The sequence below is a fragment of the Desmodus rotundus genome, chromosome 3 (assembly GCF_022682495.2).
Source record: "Desmodus rotundus isolate HL8 chromosome 3, HLdesRot8A.1, whole genome shotgun sequence".
NCBI classification, from domain to species: Eukaryota; Metazoa; Chordata; class Mammalia; order Chiroptera; family Phyllostomidae; genus Desmodus; species Desmodus rotundus.
The window spans coordinates 17936328-17953613 of NC_071389.1; the positions used below are offsets into that span (position 1 = coordinate 17936328).

The following is a 17286-nucleotide window of genomic DNA, read 5'->3' on the forward strand; positions in this document are numbered from 1 at the left end:
TGTATTTACTTGGGGGATAGCGTATTTAAATCCATTGCCTCAATAAAAGGATGTATTAACATGTAATGCTTCATTGCTTAAAAGGAAGTTGGTATTTGCTGAATTAAAATGAACTATCTCCAAGAAAAAAATACTCTTCTTTTTATAGTAGTTGATGTAGTAAGTTTTTATTCAGCAAACATTTATTGAGTGCCAAGTTCATGCCAGGCACTATGCCAGAGGTGAAAATACCGAGAAGAATAAGTCATAGTCTTTATCCTTTACCCTTAGCGAGCTCACAGTCTTGTAGTGCAGACCAGCACGTAAATCGTTTCAACTCAGTGCAGTAAATGCCACTACAAAAGAGAGTACAGGGTACTGCGTAAAAAGAAGATGGGGCTCCTAACAACTGAAAATACACCAAATGACCTATTGAATAGGTTACCAGGCATTAGTGGGGTCTGCAGTGTGTTTGACAGACTTGTTCTAGTGGAGTGGAAAACGAGCTCTGGCCTTTTACTCTGTTACTGCCCAACGTCTTAACGACTGTGTGACCTGAAGCAAGTAACTTATTTTTTCAGGTTCAGTTTCTTGTATCTATAAAATCATGACAATATTACGGGATGTAGTGAAAATGTCACAGTGCTGCAAAAGTGTTTGAAAACCATAAGGCCCTATTTCTGTAAGATAATATTATTATTATTATTATAGGCCACAAGGAAATTATACGTTGCTTTGAGAAATGACATAGAATTAAAATAATTGCTGGATTGAAATCTCTCTCAGTAACTATAAGGAAACTTTGAGAATTTTGAAACGGTTAAAAGTCTAGATTTTTGTCTTTGATCTCACCGTCTCATTAGAGTGGGATAAATATGTAATATATGATCGTTATGGTTTTTTCCCACCCCCAGGCTGACATCTACGGACACCATTCCTAAGAGCAAGTTTCTTGCGCTGGGATCCAAATTTCGATACAGTGGTCGAACTCAGGCTCAGACCAGGCAAGCCAGTGCTCTGATCGACAGGCCTGCCCCTCACTTTGAGCGTACAGCAAGCAAACGGGCATCCCGGAGCCTTGATGGAGGTTTGTACCGAGTCTTGGTGATTTCTCATGGCCCCAACTCTTTAGGGAGAGATAAAGGAAGTACAGGTATCTGTAAGGGAGCCAGATTGAAGAATGTCATTGGTAAAATGAAGTGGATCTCACTAATCGTCTAAGTCAGTGGAATCATCTTAAGAAAAGGAGGAGGGAGATTCAGAGAGAGTAGTAACTAGACCGGGGTTCCCCTGGCAGGTGGTAGTAGATTGAACATGACTAGAAGTAGAGTCCAGAATGTCCACCACAGTGAAAACGTGACGCAGTATACTGAGAACACAGCCTCCCTGGATGATGGTACATAGCTGTTTTTTCAAGTAGGAAAGAGGAAAAGGGTCTGCCTCACTAGAGCAATCATTTACAGAGTTTAGATCATTCGTCATGTGGCAGCAGTCCTGTCCCTGGGGTCTCCAAATTTTGTTTGCATAAAATAGCGAGGCAGTAAGTTTTGTGGCTGTGTATTCTGACAGAAGATCTGTCTGAATTTTCCTAAGTTTAGTCTCAAGGATTTGTGAGCTTTACTGACATGAAGTAACAAGCCATATTCAGTTCTTTATGTCACTATAAAAAAACCCCCCCAAAACGGTGGCCAGTAAACAAGTTCAGAAGACAGTAACCAAAGTAGGTGTTGTTACATCTGGTGCTCAGAGCTTCTGCCTTGCCAGCTGAAGATCGGAAACTAGCTCAGACCCCACTTTATACGACAGTCGCAGGGATAGCCACCAGTGATGAGGGCAACTTTCCAACTTCCATTTTTGTTGTCCTTGTTGCTTTTCAAACCATTTCCACATTTTCCTATTTAATACCAGCAATTGCTTAGTACCAAGAAGCATTTAGGAAGTCTTGTTTCACTCATGAGGAAACTAGGGCACAAAAATAGTTACATAACTTGCTAGGGTCACACAACCAGGAAGTTCATCTGTGGGCCGAGTACGGTTGCAGCGATTTTTGCCAGGGGCTTACATGCCTATCATCTTCCGAGCTTAACAACAAATGCCCAAGCCTGACCCTCGGGTATCTCATCTGTCCATGGTGGGCCTGAGCGTCAGCTGCTGTTTTTTTGTTCTGTTTTGTTTTTAAGATCCACGGATGGTTCATGGGGGGTCCCTCTGATAATGGAAACACTGATTTGTTGCTACCTATTGTACCTGTACTATACTAGCAGAAATTGTGCTAGTACGTTTCAGAGCTAGAACTGGAATTGAAGTCTCCTTTTACTCAGTGCGAGGGTTCTAACTTTTACTCTTTACTGCTCTAATGTATAACTATCTAAGTTTCTACTGCCAGACAGGAGCAATATAATACTGGAATGAATGGGTCCATGGGATCATCACAACCTGCACTCTTTCGCTATGGGAAATAATTGAATTTTCAGGTCATGCGTTCCCTACATATGCATCAAAATCTTGTAATAGTTAACAAATGAATTTATAAAACCGAAGAGCCAAAACATCTTTAAAAATATTCACAACCTACAACACTGTGAATATACTAAAAATCAATGAGCTAAGCATTCTAAATGGGCATATTGCATGGTATGTGAATTATATCTCAACAACCAGAGACATTACCATGATTCTCTGTTGTGGTCTGTAGTTTGTACTCTTCTTATTGAAAAAAGGAAAGAAATTTGCCTCTTTCTAGGGCTCCCAAGTTATATCTTTCACTTGAATTGCATATCTGTGTGTATATGGTTTTTGCCCCACGTGCTCTTGAAATAATATTAACCCATAACAAAAGAAACACAAAGACTTAGGTATGACATTAAAAGTTATTAATATTTAGGTTTATTACATATTTTAAAAAGATATTTATTTATTTAGCAGTAAAAAGAGGGAGAGAGACATTGATGTGTGAGAGATACTTCGGTTGCTTGTGTGAGATACATTGGTTGCTTCTTGCACGCCCCCAACTAGGGCCTGTAGCAGGCAACCCAAGCGTGTGCCCTGACTGGGAATCAAACCGGCAACCTTTCGGTTTGCAGGCTGGCACTCAATCCACTGAACCACACCAGCCAGGGCAGGATTTGTTAACTATTTTTATAACCATCGAATAGGTCTTACCCTGCTATTCTATGGAGTTAATATCTTCCACATTTTACAGATGATGAAACTTTCTACCTCTGTTTCTAACTGCCAGTTGCCCCACTTCTATCTACTTTTCCACATGTGGCACAGATTGCCAGGGCTAGGAATGCTGAAGACATAAATCATTTGGCTCTGCAATATTAGTACTGGATTACAACCAAATGCAAGTGGCAAAATAACACATGGTGGAAGCATGGGCTGTGTTTCTATGATGCCAGTCAGAGTTGAATTAGTTCTTTGAGAGGAGGTGTGAACGCACATGTATAATGATACTTTCACACAACTGTGAGCAAAATATTTTGTCACATTCCCCTGTGTTGTTGGATTTGGTCTGCCATCTGTCATTCTTGCACTGATTGGCTTAGAGCACCCATGAGTAGCAGGGACTTGCAACAGGGCAGTGTTCATTGAAAGATAAAGTAGATTCTTGTGTTTCTGTCTCTTTTTTTAATGTACCTCTGAGGAATGATTTTTTTCACTGGAGGTCTTTACAGGGTAACGAGCATTTCTTTCTTCCTGTTGTCTGAATGAAATAGTTGTGAATTTCAATTTTTTTTAATCTGTTCTGATACATGAATTGCTTTATCCAGTCCTAACTGTTTATAAATCTAAATTTATCAGAATATATTAAGTGCAGTATACTCAGTTTAAGAGGCAGGAAAATGTGTCATAAAAATGGTAAAGGTTTTCGCTCTTACTGATGTGGCTCAGTTGGTTGGGCATCGTCCCACAAAGCGTAAGTTTGCTTGTTCGATCCCCGGTCAGGGCACAGGCCTGGGTTGCGGGTTTGGTCCCTGGTTGGGGCACAAATGAGAAGCAACTGACTGATGTTTCTTTCTCACATCGATGTTTCTCTCCTTCTCTTTCTCCCTCTCTTCCTCTTTCTAAAAATAAATAAAATAATCTTTAAAAAAACAAAATGGTAGAGGTTTTGATGCAAAATAATTGAAATTTAAACCTGTCGGTACATGAAAGGGTAGTTTGTTATCAGAAATATTAAATCACGTGGAAACGCACTGCAACCCTAGACACTGCCAGATAAGTGAGGTTTTACTACAAAGTGTGTAGATATTTTCTTCTAGCCCCTGGAAGAACAAAGAGAAAAATCACAAGAGTATGAATGATTGTTTTGAAGTAAGCAATCATAAACTGAGATGCCAAATGGTCCAAACCAAAAGAAATATTAACTCTGTGAAAAGATCAAATTTTATCATACACCTACATTGAAGATTCTCTCTAAAATAGTTTATACATCACCTTTTTCAAAAATTAAGGTTTCTTAACTTCAGCAACCTTGGCGTGTACACAGTGGGTGCCCGTACCCCCTCCCACTTCTCTTCCCAGTTGTGGCAACTAAAACTGTCTGTAGTCATTGCCGTGTACTCCCTTGCGGGGGGGCGGGGGGGGGGGCGAAATCACCTCTGGTTGAGAACTGCTGCCCTAGATATATTAGAGAGTAGGAGTTGTAATGCAAATTGATAAGACTCGAGGAGATGGTAGAACAAAACTCAAAAGTTTGGGGGGGGTGTTTGTTTTATAATTTTAAAGACTAATGGCCAAAGGTTTTGAATTCATGTTATTTTAATCAAATGACTTATTAAAAATCAAAGTCTATTCGTTCAAAGATTTGCCCTTAAACAATCATCAAAAGTATACATGTCTTAGAAGATCCATTTATCAAGTTATTTTGTAATCATTCCATAACAGGAGAAATCAGACTTAATCCTTTTTCCTAGAATATATTTTTAGGTTCTTGAAATCACCAAAAGGTGAATACATCTTTATTTCAAAAAGGCTTTATGGAAGAAATAAGACTTAATTAACTTTTCCCCTTACATAGACTGCGTTATAGGTTCTTGAAACTAACAAACATATTACAAGGTTAAACAATTGCTAACATTTTAATTAAATGAGTTTTCAATTTCTTTTTTTATTTTGATGTCAGCGCCTCCACCTACAACCCCCGTTCCGGAACGTGGTCTCCAGCACATTTTAGCTTTTCTATTTTAGCTGTCTTATCGCCATCAGTTACCGGGCAGAGCACTACTAACGATTTATTTTTATATCTTCTGTGTGGTAGTCCACTGCACACTGTAGTACTTGTGTGTGTCACCTGGTGACTTTGAAGAGGTACGGTGACCCTTGCCTTCTTCGCTCATTCTTCTCTTTCCCTTTTCTCATGGAACAGCGGCCGTCGAGTCAACAGACCGGAGTCCTCGGCCCACTTCTGCCCCTGCCATTGCTCAGAGTCGGGGCACAGAAGGTGTGCCCGGTGCACCGGCCAAGAAAACAGTGGCTTCTAAAGAACAGAAGGAAACAGTGGAGGTTGAAGTGGAAAAGGAAGAAGTGCCTCCCGAGCAAGCTGAGCCAGAGGCCACGGAAATATGGCAGGTATGCCCTAAGTCCACGGATCTGGCGAATTTGCTGTCTGCTTTACAGGTGGTAACTCCTTGGCCAGGAAGGTTTTCAAAGTGCTGGTTCTTACAGGATCCTGATGAGGTTATTTCTTCCTCACTCTTTCTGGAAGAAGGTATCTCCCGTGAACCTGTAAAATGCGTTCATAGAATTAGGTCGCGAAGACTATACACTATCCCAGAGAAGTTTTCACGTGACCCAACCTTTACCAAACTCGTACATTAAAAAATGAAGTCCATAAAACGTGGCAGCACTGCGATTGTCTGGTCTTAAAAGTTAAGTTTTACTCACCCAGAAGGAATCTCCACATTCCTTTTTAAGAGTAAGCTGCGCTGTAGTTTGGTTTCCCCAAGCTGGATATGTGTGCAGCACAGCCAGAGAACACCCAGGGGTTAGGGAAGCACATCTGTGTGGCTGTTGAAACCTTAAGTAGCTTTAAAAAGGGGGGGAGTTCTATTATGTAGGAGAGGTTATGCTACTGACTTGCTTACAGTTCTGAGTTGATTGTACCCTTAGTCACTGAACCTTGTTGGAAAATTACCAATTTAATTAGATTTCCCAGGGGTAACAGTAACTGGACTGATCTTTTATGTGTTGTTATGCTTTTTAATCACATTTAAGCAGTGATGGAGTTGAGGTACTAGTTCAGACTTAGTGAAGCATTGCAAATACAAGTCTCACTGTTCAAAACAGGAACTCACAGACACAGTTTTTATAAGAAAAATGATGTTTTTATATCCGGTAAGAAATTTAAAACCATGTAAGATCTTAGTAAGTGCTGTCAGCTTGGCAGATGGGTTAATCCCATTCTTTTGGAGTCAGTTTACCACTTAGTTTATCTGTAGAGCAGAGGCCAATCTGGCTCTGTTTTGACTGTATTAAAAAAACTGTTCCTTATATGTACAACCCATGGACATGAACTAAGGTAGGGGGAATGCTGGGAGGGTTCAGGGCAGAGGCAGGGATAGAGGAGAGAAAAAAAATTGGGAAAACTAATAGCATAACCAATAAATTATACTTTAAAAAAACTGTTCAATGGGACATGCAGTTTTACTGTCCTTTGAGACCAACTTGAGTCCAGAGAGGAAAAAACCTGACTGAAGGGTGGGTGTTTGCGTTTTTGTGCCCAGCCAAGTGCGCATGACAGGAGCCCTCAGGGTCAGTGTCAGCAGTGCCTTTTTAAGGTTGGACTACTGCGGTCTTCATGCTACGGTCTCTCAACTGGCCCTTTCAACTGTCATACTAACCGGAAAGTGTTAGATTACCAGAGTGAGCAGGGGAATCTTTTTGAGTAGCTAAGGTTCCTGTGGCTTTCAGCTCACTTGTTCTTTTGCCTATAGGCAGACACAAGTATCTTCAAGAAAGGTTCTCTTTGCTCTTGGGACGTTGACAGAGTGGAGAGATCACTTTCTGGTATATACTCCCCATTTAAGTGTTTGCTCCCCACTTAATTCTATATTATATTGTTTTGAGACACTTGTGTAGAGATCAGACTGGAAGCCACCTCTGATAACCTTCTGTTACCATAATAGTAGTAACAGAATTAAGAGGGACTCTGAGTTGATTTTATTTGTAGCAGTTAGAAAATAATTATGGAATTTACCTGAAGCAATATTTATTGCATGGGGCAATAGTAGTAATATTATTAGTATTAAAGTGTAACTGTGTAAATTTCATTATCTAACACTAAGTTGATGCCAGTTAGAGCTTTTTGGCATCTTGAGTCATTAGGCAAGACCTACTTTGCAGGTGTGTGCCTCTTTATCCTATTTAATGTTCTCTGTAGGTGCATACAGAGGTGCCTACTGTTGCTACTTGGCCTCCGTTCTTAGACTGAAGTTGAGACTCTCAATTTCTTGCTGTTGGATTGCTAAGAACCCAAAGCAAAGAAGTCATTATTCATTGATACAAGCAAGTTAAGCTTTACAAAATAATTACAAACTACCATTTACTAAGCATTCACAACTCTGTGAAGATATTATTTCTACTTTATCAACAAAAAACTTAAACTCAGAGGTGAAGTAACTTGCTAACGGCCACACAGCCAGTGTACTGGGACGCAGAGTAGAACCGACCCAAATTGTTCACTAGTTACCTCTGGCAGTGAAAAGTGCTGTTGCTGCATGTGCCTGTGATGTGACAGGGCCCCCGGTTTGGTGTTATTTTACGTCCTTCACGCTCGGTCCTAGAGAAAGTAGCACGGCGACATTGTACGTCACAGGAGTGCTGCCGAGCGTGATTAAAAAGAGTATGTCAGAATGACTGAGTGATGGGATTCTGTAAATAACTTAATGATACAAAGCGATTGAGTTGACCCTTAATAAAAAGTTTTCTTGTTTTGAGATATCCAGTGTATTAGGCATGCTTCCTTTTAATAGTCTGTATAGGTTTTTTTTATTTATACTTACTCCATTTGGGATATATAAAATGACTGTTACGAGGATATTTCAAAGTTAGGCAGGAGGCCTTAGTTATTCTCTTCCCAGTAGGAAGGATGAATCTTACCCATTCATCAGACACATGGGTTCCAGCTCCCTAGGGAGGAGATTACAGCGTGTTGAATGTTGCAGCCGAGCCCTGTGTGTGCTTATTTATAAACTGACTTTGGTAACAATTGCTGCATCAGTAACAATTTGGATTAAGTTTATTTTGATGTTTTGTTGTCTAATAAACTCGAGGATGAAACTGTCTCCTTAAATGTATTGATCACTTAACACAGTGTTTTGTATCTACCTGCTTGGTGTTACATGTGGTTTATTTATATGTGCTTTAACTGCAGAGATTTCCTGTTTGTTTCTAACTGTCATGTGTGTCATACATTGGTATCGTCATTCGTGAATTCATTTTTAAATGTTATTTAAGGTACTTTCAGATCGTTAAAAAGCAACACAAAACCACATAGCTTATTTAAGCCTAATTATTATTATCTTTAATAACTACTTTTTTGTAAATAAGTATGTACTATTTGCTTCATCAGTAGAATAATTACCTTAATTTTCTCTCTTGCTCATTTGGCTGTCCATATTCTCTCTTCAGCCTTGAAAACGTGTTGGTGAACTAACCGATCACTCTTGAGGGTGCTGCCCCTCCCTATGACACCCCCTAAAGGCTGCATCGTGATGATTGCCCATCAGCTTATTTCACAACCGGCTTAAAGATGCGGCTTATTTGGAAACAACGCTATTCACGAGAACCTACTAACCTAAAATGTTTCTGCCACTTTATTTCTTAAATGTAGGTGGAAAAAACCCACATCGAGGTCACAGTACCCACCTCAAATGGTGACCAAATGCAGGTTTGTGCCAGTAGGCCACTTGTTCCTCTCCCCCTCCCTCCTCAACGTCCACCCCCTCCCTCCTCAACGTCCGCCCCCACCCCTTAAAAAATATAAAACGAAGGTTCAGACAAACTTCAATGAGCCAATATTTTATCATTTTTCTTTCTTTCTTTTTTAATAATGGCAAAACAGAAGCTTGCAGAAAAAACTGAAGATCTGATAAGAATGAGGAAGGTTAGCCATTTTTCGCTTCACAAAACTGCATTAGCATCACCCATGCTGACTTTCACAGTGCATTAAAAAGACAGTGACCCGTTCTTCTCATGGATTTCTCTTAATCAGAAATTGCTTTCAGATAGCAGATAGATATATGTGGATATATGCATATATGCACATGCATTGTGTACAAAAGAAATTATAATCCTTTACTATGTATTGAAAATTTTTCCAGTAGGAAAAAAGCTTCTGAAACATGAAAGTTCGTAAAGACCGAACCTATCCTTTATTAAACTTTAGAAGAAATATTCCACAAGGCACCATGCTCTTGAAATTGTTGGCAACATTTTATACATATTTATTATGAAGCCATCATAGCATCTGCCAGTGTTAGTGATAACTCTGTGCTTGGCTGCTCTGTGCCTCTTCCTTCCCAGCTGTAGAGTGGGGCGAATCAGCTCCTACTGAATATAATATTGAATGATCATATATCGAGTGCCCTAGATCTCTCGTAACGCAAGGATTAGAGATGTGGATACTGCAGTGTCACTGAGTATGAAATTTGTCAAAAAATGAATCTCTTAAAGTATTCCTCTACGCTGCAGAGCAGGGAGCTTTAAACCTTCTTAAAATCATGTATTTTAAGAAAACCCTTCAACAGCTCAATTTCAGAAATGAGCATAAAGCAGCTTGTTACGTAAGGAGCCAATGAAGCCAGGAGCACTGTCTATTTTAATAACATCATCACATCCTTCCATCATTCATGGACAAGGCCATCCATTCTCCAGTGGTAATTGTGTTCTCTGTGTGTCTTTGTGGCTCTGTGACCATTTCATGTTGGCATATGCTGCGCTGTGGACATTTAATTTTAAGTAATTTTTGGTTTGCCAATTTGCAATTTTTTCCCGCAAGAACAACATTTTAATTTTTTATGCTTTTCTGTTTTTCCCCTCTTTCATTTTCACAGAAAAAGAGAGAGAGACTAGATGGTGAAAACATTTATATCAGACATAGCAATTTAATGTTGGAGGTTTGTATGAACTTGAAGCTTATTTCAGTTGGTTGCCTGTAGCCTTCTGCATTCTCCGCTGACGCCCCTTTCTCCTCTCTGCGCTGTGTTTGGTTTTGCATGCCACTGCATGAGAGAATTTTAGGGTTAAAATGCTTTTGCATGTTGGTGAACATGAAGATACATAACCATCTCACCTGATTTCTCTTTAGCTTCCATCTCTCATACTCACCTAAAAAATATATGATTGGGACTACCTTTGCCTCTTGTGGTTCCATTGTTTTACCCACTTCTGGAAAATTTTTATCGCTCAGAGAAAATTCTTCAGATTTTCCAAGAGTATAAACTACTATATGTCCCAAGCATCAAATTTGTTGTCTTCTGAACTGGAAAAGTAAGATAAATAATCATAATTCAAAATGGGTTTAAAATATTGGGGATTCCAGAAAATGACAGAAAGACAGTTGGAGGGGGAAAAGAGAGAGACAGGAAGGAAAGGAGGGAGCGTAGCAGGAATGAGTAGTTCGTATGGCAGAAGATAGTTTAATCACAGAAACAGCTGTGTGGGTATGAGATTGTTACTTTAGAGATGAGACAATCGAGGCTTAGAGAAATTAATGAGTTTCCCTGTGGTCACAGAGCTGGTAAATTGGTAAAGCCAGGATTTCAGATAGGGCCTATCCAACTCTATTAAACTACACTTTTTTTTTTCCCCATTCAGAAATAGCAACATGCTGCCTGCTGTAGCAATTATAAGGTCATTTTCCTGTTACATTCAACATTGGTGAGGTTTTTACCAGAGTTATGTTGCATACTCTATCCAGTTTTGGGCTCTCCACATTGGATAAAGAAATATACATATAAAACTCATTAGAAGATTTAGGGAACTCCATGAGGAAAAATTAAGGAAACTGGAATTATTCTGTGTGGAAAAAGCTGAGTCCATTTTAGTTTACGCGTTGAAAAACTCTTATATAAAAGTTGATGACCAGATTATTTTGCAATTCCGCTCAAGACAGAGCCAAAAGAAATGAGCACAGATGCTGATACCAGGGATTTAACTTAGATACAAAGGAAATATAAATATATAGGAAGATGATAAACATGGCTCCTGCCTTCAGGAGGCTTACAGCGTGGGGGAGTGGGGAGGAGAAAAACAAGTAAACAAATAGCAGTTAAAAGATTACAACTTGTTATAAAAACGATGAAGGAAATAAACCATACACTGTGCTAGTGAAAGGGATCTGCTCAGAATAAAATGGGCAGGAAATTCTGTCTGAAGAGACATTTTCACTGAGACCTGAAAGATGAACATGCATTAAATGTGGTCAATATTATTAATCTGGAAGTCTGAAAAAACTTTTTGAGATAGATATCTGATTTTATGTAATGGTCTCTACTAATTACTTAAGCTCGTCTTATTCTTTGTCAAAACATATATTTTGAGGGCCTGCTGTATTTAAGGCATTTTGATGAAAGTAACACAAATTATCGCCAGCCTTCATTAACCGTACACTGTGTGGCGGGCACAACGCCAAGTGCTGTGCATACATTGACCTCGTGTAACACGAGGTCAAGGCTGGACCCCAGAATATTTCAAATGCGGCGACTAGATCTCTTTGCTCTGAGCCCAGACCTGAAGGCAGACCTGGATGGTTCCTCTTCTGAGATCAGGAAGAACGACAGAAGTCAGCTGATCTCCTTGAACTCAGCAATACAACATCTCCCAATTTTAAACATGTCTATTTCTAGTCCATCTTTAGTGCTTCCTCTTTCCTGGAACCTGCAGTGCCAATCATATATTTGTCATTTGTTCCACGAGGTGTGTTTTGGCTTCTGAGACTCATGAAGTCCCTGTGTGTGATGTGTTTTCCCCAGCATTTCATTGACGGCAGTGAGAGGGGATTTCTACTAAGTGTGCGTTTGAAAATTAAAACTACTAACTACCTTTTGAGAATATTTTATACTAAATGGTTTGGTTTGATTGCTGCTAAAATTGTAATATGATAGGCATCAAAAAGTGTCTAACCTGAAAATGGCTAAAGTTTGGCTAACCATCATTCTCCAGTTATTGTAAAAGTTTGGGTTTTTTTTTTTTTTTTTTTCCTCCTAAGGAAGTTCTCTCCACCTATCTGTCACTCTAGCAGTTTTTTTTTTTAAGCATTCCTCCCCTTACTCCTCCCCCACTCCCACTAATGCTTTGTTCTGGCACAAATAAGGTCGAGTTCATTTTTAGATGTACCGCCTCCTCCTCCATCTCCCAGAGGGAACTTGTAGCAAGTGTCTATGACAAATTCTATTTGGAACAGGTCCCTTTGAGATCTTAATTTTACTCTGTGCCCCCACAGGTTTCCAACAGAGCCAGCTAAGAAGGATGGAGAAAGCTCCCTCAGAAGCTACTGATGTTACTGAAACCTTTATTTCCTCAGGTCCCAGCCAGTGAAAAGCTAGACAAGAAGAGTAACAAATCTCTCATGTTAAAAGGCTAACCTAGAGAGTCGCTGTTTTACCATAGCATCTCTTGCTCATTTTTGTTTTGCTCCATTCACACTTTTAACTCCCCCCAAAATGTTAAGCTGTTTTTGGCCCAGGCAGATTTAATTTCCAATCAGGAGCTGGGTCACAGGGCCTTACATGCCTGGTGGTTCTCAGTTGCTCAGCCTCCTACTGAATCTTTGACTGAGCTTGTCATGACTTTTCTTTAGCTAGTTAGTAAATATGCTTTTCTTGCTTTCAGCTAGAACGAAAGGGCAAACCGTTGTTTCCTTATGGGGAAGCCTATGTTCATGAGCTGTACTCACACTTCATCCCAGAGAGCTCCAGGGTTGCCCTTGTGGGTTAGTTTTCTCTTTGAATGATCGCAAAGCAAATACACGTTGTTCATTTTTGCAAGAATAAAAAGGATAGACTATTAAGTGAATTTTCTGAATGAATATCTCCAGAATCAAAATTGTGTCATGTGGCCCAACTGATTCTCTTTTCCTATGCTATTTTTCCCTTTGACATTGCTTTTGAAAAAAAACATTTAACTTACTTGAAGCCTTAAATGGCTCCAGAAAAAAAACCTTTTTAATGTAATGGATGTCAATTTTTTTTTTCTTCCAAAATGAGGCTGTTTCCCACAGAGTCTGAAAGAATAAAAAAGGCTAATCCCAAAATTCACACAGTATATTAGGAGATATATTTAGTATTATGCTTTTCTTGGACACAGAGCTGCCCTGATACATAATAAACACAGAATTTTTAGAGTCATCCAGTGACGGGCTCCCACATATTTTGATCTCAAGCGTAGATCTTTTGAGTTTTTTCAGAGAAGTATTTTGGACAAAGAACATTTGTGTTTTTGTCTTCAAGTTGTATTTCTCAGATTATTTCTGGCCAGTCTCCCTTTTGAAAGTTGGTATACACTTCCTGTTACATAAACCTAAATATTTCTCATTGTGTCTAGCTTTATTAACCTTAGTTTTGATCATTTCTCCCTAGAATATGCTCTTGAAGAGCTTACCCCTAGTTGTCCAGTATGCAAATCTGCTGGAACAGTTGAGGTATTTTGTTTATTCTTTTATTTTTTATTATTTTTTAATCCTCACCTGAGGATATGTTTTTATTGCTATTTTTGAGAGAGAGAGAGAGAAGTATCTATGTGAGAGAGAAACATTAATTGGTTGCTTCCCATATGTGCCCCAACCGGGGACTGAACCCACAACCTAGGTGTGTGCCCTGACCAGGAATCAAACTTGCAGCCTTCTGGCACATGGGGTGACACCCCAACCAACTGAGCAACCTGGCCAGGGCCAGTTGAGATGTTTTAAATCATAAGGAGATATGTAAGGTCTTTGAAGAACTCTTGTTAAATTACTCCCCATTCACTGAAGGTTAGTAGAAGAAGGTCCCTATTTTGAATGGTACTAAAGAATGAAGTGAAGCTGTCAGGAGCTAGGAAGCAGAAGCCTTTTAGTTTGTGTGAGTAGTATTGGCAAAGGAGAAAAGCCATTACGTTACATACCCCTGAGTAGTTATTCAGAGGTAGTAACAACCTGCTCCAAAGGCCTGAGTCATGAATTTCAGCAATTTTTTTTTTTTTTTTTTTTTTTTGTGATCTTGGACTCAATCACTTTCTCCCAGAGGAATGTCTTTTTTAAGACAATTGTAGTTGACATACAATATTATATTATTAGTTTCAGGTGTACAACATAGTGATTCAACTTTTATGTACTAGTAATAAATTTGTATATCAAGAAAAGACTATTCCTGTTTATAAAAAACCAACAAGAGTCCCCTAATAGTAGGGAAGCAAAACTATCTCTAGGTAGAAATAGAGGGTTACTGTCCAGTAGCAACTTACTAATGCAAGGCAGTCAGTGATGAAAGCTGAATCTTCCACTTTGTCCTTCGTTTAATAGTTTCTCCTTGCCTTTTGCTCTCTCCATCCTGCCTGAGCTGAGCCTAAATCAGTTCATATCAATCTGAGGCTAATTGAGTTGTGGGATTGCCTTCTTGGGACGAGGAGTTGGAGAGCCAGCCCTGTGTCATAATGGGAAGAAGAGCTGTAACATTGAGTGAGCTCCTTACGGGTTCTGTAACTGCTAAGAGCTATGGGGTTATGATGCTTCATTGCTTCCAAGAAAAGCACCTTGTTTAAAAAAAAAAAAAGCAAGCAAATATACCATGTTGTATATTTACAATTTGAATGCGATTTATGGATTAGTAATATCTCTCCTGGATGTGGTGTGTTTTCTGCCGGTACCCATAGTCTCTGATGGGCTTCCCTCGGTGTGTTTTTTATTCATCCGAGTATTTATTGTTTTGCATCTTTGTCCTTTCAACTGTAGGATTTAGACAAAAGTCAAGAAGAGATCAAAAAACATCACGCCAGCATCAGTGAGCTGAAAAAGAACTTTATGGAATCTGTACCAGAACCACGGCCTAGTGAATGGGATAAACGCTTATCCACTCACTCCCCGTTCCGGTCACTTAACATCAATGGCCAAATCCCCACAGGAGAAGGAGTGAGTACTTTGTCCACATGACCAGTTGGGAGAATGAATGAAATAAGTGTTTTTGTATATTACTGTTCTGTATCTGAGAGAAAGTTTAGAGCTGAAATTTGTTTTTGGTGCCTCACCAATTCATGGCAGCTTTCATCAAACACTTGTTTTCTAAGTCACGTGGGCGACCCAGTCTGGTTACGAGAGCCACTCAGAGCTCCTGGTGGATGTGTCGGGCCTGAGAACTCGCTCTGCAGCTGCATGCTAGTGAGTGTTTGCAAACTGGCCATAAGCCAATGGAACTTTATGTTCAAACTGTGCCTTCAAGGACCAGAGAGTGTACTAAATTTAGTAAGGTCAAAATTGGAAAGGAATAAGTATTTTTTAAAAAACTTTATGTGAACATTTGCACAACTTAGAAATATCTGATATGGCTGATCACAATTATATAATAAACCCAGGAGGCCCCTAAGCCAGAGAGTGTAGAATGCCAAGCGTTAATAGTTGTGTTTCAGTTGTAGAAAAACTATTGATTTTTTTAATCTTTATGAGTAACATCAAACTTTTAATTCACTGTTTTATAACGTAGGCACAATTAGAGGAAGCCAGCGATACCTTTCAGGGGCCAAGTATTAATAGTTGTGTTTCAATTTTAGAAAAACTGTTGATTTTTTATTTTATCTTCATGAATAACATCAAACTTTTAATTCACTGTTTTATAACATAGGCACAATTAGAGGAAGCCAGCGGTACCTTTCAGGGGCTGTTCTCTTCTGTCATTGTTGTCATTACCTATGGTAGAAATTCTACACCTAAAGAAATGAATATGTGTAATGAAAAAGTTGCCTTGAGCAGATACTCAGAAAGTCTTTACTTAATCTTCAGCCTGGCAGACTAAAGATTTATGTAAATAAGTCACAATGACTCAGTGATTGTAATGATTTTTAAATTATATGCTTGTTTTTCCCCCAAAGCATTAACAATTCTAGTTAAGAAAGGTAAAGTGATGTCTTAATAATTTTTAAAAACTTGTTTTTATATTTAGAATTTATGATAAACTACTCAACTTATTTAGTTTCTGGAACTGGAGAGGATAATAAAAGTTGGTTGACAAAGGGTACTTTTTATATTTTTCAAAATGTGGTTCAAATCGGCTAATGACTCTCTAACTAGAATCGAGCCAGTTTCACAGAGTAAGGGTGGAGAATTCCTGAATGATGGGCAGCTAAACAGAGCTACCAGAGCCGATAGGACGCAGTTGTTCTGTCCACTGTCCTCTCGGCCTGCATGCCCTGATGTACATGGACATTAGTTTTGTATTCTAAATCTGGCTAATGTCCCCTGGACTGACTTTTTTCTCACAGAGAAGATGCCTTGCTGCTCTCTCGCCTGGTAACGGCGTATTTTCTAGAAGTTTTCTTTTGGACTCTGTACAAATAATAAAAGATGCTCCTCTGCTTTGAAAAAGTAACAGTATTTTCTTGGATGAGGTTTGGTAAAGTTGAATGGGTCTCCAGTTCCAGAAAATGTCTTATATCTTAATAGGAAACCCTTCAGAAACCATCTCAGGGATGCTTTGGGGAATGGCTGTGTCATCCTGTGGACTTTTAAAGAAGTGACTCCTTGTAAATTAAATTAGATCGGTGGGGATACTTGAGCACTGTAGCTCTGTGTTTGTGTACATTGCCCTCTAAATGAATAGTGGAATAAGTAAGAACTATACTGTCACAACCTTTTATATAGGATAATTCCACTTTCTGGCATATCTTACCTATTAAAAAATAATTAGGACAATGTTTATGTTCTCTGGGGATACCTCTTTCACCTTTGACAGCATTTGTGTTGCATTGCAAGCAACTGAATTGTATGTAATTTGTGTATGACCAGGTGAAGAAAACCTCTGTCCTTCCCTCGGAAAGAAAGGTTGGTGGGCCAGAGGTAAAGCTGCTGTTACGACTTGTGCTTCTCAATCCCAGTTTGCTCTTGTCATGGCACTAAGCAGATAATCCCCCCCAGAATCGAACAGCAGCTGCTGAGTAATTTTTCTTTCTTTTGGCTATACTAGTAGATTCACATATGCCACCTTTTGACCTAACACGTAACATTTCCACTGCTGCAGCTTTTGCAGCTTTCAATTTGCTTATTTTGGCGCATGGCTGGTTGAAAAGCTGCATGAAGATATAAATATGTATTCAGAGAAAAAGTGAATTTAATTG

General features: G+C 39.2%; 1 protein-coding gene across 18 annotated transcripts in view; it reads left to right on the forward strand.

Annotated features, from left to right (window-relative positions):
* The window catches only part of EPB41 (erythrocyte membrane protein band 4.1), a 170095-nt gene that overhangs the window by 116631 nt on the left and 36178 nt on the right, over positions 1–17286 (forward strand). For 6 of the 18 annotated variants that reach the window (XM_053921161.2, XM_053921159.2, XM_024554468.4 and 3 more), the window contains 6 exons: positions 894–1066; positions 5354–5556; positions 8819–8875; positions 9050–9091; positions 10041–10103; positions 14915–15091. In XM_053921161.2, the coding sequence (XP_053777136.1) occupies positions 894–1066; positions 5354–5556; positions 8819–8875; positions 9050–9091; positions 10041–10103; positions 14915–15091 (715 nt within the window). Of the gene's footprint in view, positions 1–893; positions 1067–5353; positions 5557–8818; positions 8876–9049; positions 9092–10040; positions 10104–14914; positions 15092–16957; positions 17009–17286 lie in introns of all 18 variants that reach the window. The other 12 variants (XM_045190744.3, XM_045190748.3, XM_045190750.3 and 9 more) reach the window with 7 other exon arrangements.